Source organism: Arachis ipaensis, chromosome B03 (assembly GCF_000816755.2).
Source record: "Arachis ipaensis cultivar K30076 chromosome B03, Araip1.1, whole genome shotgun sequence".
Lineage (NCBI taxonomy): Eukaryota > Viridiplantae > Streptophyta > Magnoliopsida > Fabales > Fabaceae > Arachis > Arachis ipaensis.
The window spans coordinates 11,129,002-11,131,744 of record NC_029787.2 but is presented as its reverse complement, the minus strand read 5'-3'; the positions used below and the strand labels follow the sequence as shown (position 1 = coordinate 11,131,744).

The 2,743-nt window shown below is 25.7% G+C and overlaps 1 protein-coding gene and 1 long non-coding RNA gene across 2 annotated transcripts in view; one reads left to right on the top strand and one right to left on the bottom strand.

The window, feature by feature from the left end:
• LOC110269950 overlaps window positions 1-805 on the top strand; it is a 19,040-nt gene extending 18,235 nt beyond the window's left edge. Inside the window, exon 3 of the long non-coding RNA XR_002358823.1 lies at window positions 795-805. This is a non-coding gene — a long non-coding RNA (uncharacterized LOC110269950). The remainder of the gene's footprint in view (window positions 1-794) is intronic.
• LOC107629550 (ABC transporter G family member 15-like) overlaps window positions 1-2,743 on the bottom strand; it is an 8,559-nt gene that overhangs the window by 1,937 nt on the left and 3,879 nt on the right. The window contains exons 4-6 of the mRNA XM_016332367.2: window positions 1,472-1,594; window positions 1,223-1,354; window positions 90-647 (exon numbers count right to left, since the gene is read on the bottom strand). Of these exons, the coding sequence (XP_016187853.1) occupies window positions 90-647; window positions 1,223-1,354; window positions 1,472-1,594 (813 nt within the window). The remainder of the gene's footprint in view (window positions 1-89; window positions 648-1,222; window positions 1,355-1,471; window positions 1,595-2,743) is intronic.

Sequence of the window (2,743 nt, the reverse complement as noted above, 5' to 3'; positions counted from 1 at the left end):
AAAATTAAACTTATTAAAAATATTTTTAAAACTTTTCGAAAATAATAGAGACAAATTTAATACTTTACTTTTAAAATTATATGACTTACAATATATCCTGCTCCTATTATTACTCCCATGAGGAAGTTGGGAACTAATGAAGCTATGATCATCATGGAACTCTCCACAACCGCAATGCAGCCAATAAGATCAAGGGTGATGTAACAAAGATGTGAAAATTCTGGACGAAACTTGACCATATAATACGTTATGGTGGCAGTGGCAATGGACATCATTGAAACAAAGGGAAATGAAGAGAGAAAATTTGATAGAATGTAGACACTAATTCCATAGTATCCATTAAGCCTTTCTTTATAAAACACCTTCATTTCCTCTATGAAGGAGGGGAAGCCTCCAATGGACAAGAATGTCATGAAACCAGAAATGAAAGCCCCACATGCACCTCTTGCAAAGATGGCTCTGTAACTTGTTCCAACATCAAAGAAGATTGTTCCAACAGATAAAGATAATGCTATGTAGATTGCTAGCCTTATCCAATAGTATCCTACATCCCTACTCATGTTCACCAAAGATCTATGAGTCAATGTTGTTAGTTGCTTCCACCATTTCGCTTCATTCTTGCTTTTGCTTTCACCATCATATCCTTCCTGGAGTAATAATAATAATGATGATTTAGTTAAAATGTGTCTTAAAGATTTTTAATTATAAAATTTTTAAACTTTTTAATCCAATAAATACATACAAATATATTTGAAACTTTAACTTTGTATGTTTTTTTCTTTTTTTATAAAAAGAATTTCAATTAGTAATTTTTACATGTGTTCTAAAAATATATATTAGTTAAATTCTAATAATACTGATAATATCTATAATTTTTTACTCGCTATATATGATTTGACATTAAATTAAATTACTCCTTCTACTAGAAACAAAAATATTCGAAAAGCAATAAAAAATCAATCTAAAAAAGATCTAAAATTATTTTATTTTATATTTTTTAACTATTATTTATTTTATTTTATATTTCTTAATTATTTTTATTTTATTTTGTATTTCTTAATTACTATTAGAATAATTGAATACTAATAAATACAATAAGTGTATAATTAGAAGATCACTTTTTATTTTTAATGAATCTTTGAAGTTTGAATTAATGTATCTAAATGTATTAATTTAAAAATATACTAAAAAGTGAGATAGAAAGGATAAAGAAATAACTTACAAAGTTGGAGATTTGTTTGATTCTAGTTCTTGCGGCGGTTGCATACTCAGACCAACGGTATCTCTCAATGAGTTTTGCTCTGATTGCGGCAGTTGATAAGTTCCCTAATGATGGTGTTAATGAGTTGTGTTCCTGAAGATGAAAAGCAATAATAATAATAATAATATAATATTAATTAAATTAATTAATTACTCAATGAATTTAATCAAGGGAAGTGATGATTTAATTATGATATAAAGAACATAATACATGGATTCTTTGGGAGGCCATGATGGTGGTTGTGACAGTATCAAAGTCTGAATTAATACAGCGGAGGAAATGATCAGAAGGGTTTCTTCTACTTGGACATGGGAACCCTGCTTTCCCAAAGAACTGCACAAATAAATGGACAAAATCATTTTTCTCATCAAAATAGGCTTTTGTGATCTAAGGCTCTAAGCACCTAAGCTAAACACATCCAAAATATTGAAAAAAATTTAATATGAATTTTTCACCAAAACTTCCTCTAAAATATGTTTAGAGGGAAAGAATTGAGTAAAATGATAAATTAGATCCTCGAAGAATTAATGTCGAATTAATTAGTCCCTGAAAAAAATTATCAATTTGGTCATTTATGATAGTAAACAGTAGATAAATAGAGTAAAACTTTATGAAAGATTGTCATATAGATAACAATTTTTAGAACGAAACTTCATCTGCTTTTAGTAGAATACATGATAAATAAAGCACAATTGATAATAATTATATAAAAATAAAAAAATAATAAATATTTCACCTCATGTAATAACGAAATAACTCTATTTCATTTTGCATTGTCCATCGACGATAATACATACTTTATTAACTTTAAAAATACATGCAAGTCAATCTCCAAATATTTTGGTCATTTAGTGGTTGTTTTATATGATTTTAAATTATTAAAGCCAATTTGTGCATTTTCCAAAAGAGAAAGAATTTGAATCTTTTAAATTTTAAATTTTTATTTTAGAAAATAAAGTATGATCTTTTTTTTTAAATATTTTTTCTTGATTCTATCTATAAAATAAATAGTGAGAGATCACACTTTTTTCTCTAAAGTGAAATTTAAAACTTAGAGAATTTAAATATTAGTAAGCAACACTTTTTTCTTACATTTGAACCAACATTAACTAATTTTATACCTTTTTTCTCCCTTTAAAAGTGTTAAGTCCCTAACATTCTTCTTTAATTTTTAAAACTCAAGAGTTAAAACAACGTACATAACTTATGGTTCAAAAGTTTAAAATACATCTTCTAATACTTATTTGACAACACAAATTTTTTGTTTTGGTTGCCAACTAAGAAAGTAGGAGTGAAAGTTTTCTAATTTTTCAATGTATTTAATGTTATTTTTTCTCATTTATAATAATCTTTAGGCTATTTTATTACCTCTACATATTCTCAATTGTTGGTGTGTAATAACAAATGAATCATAATAATATATAGATTTAATTATTCTATTAATTTTTATAATTTTATTAAATTTATAATTTTTTTAATTGA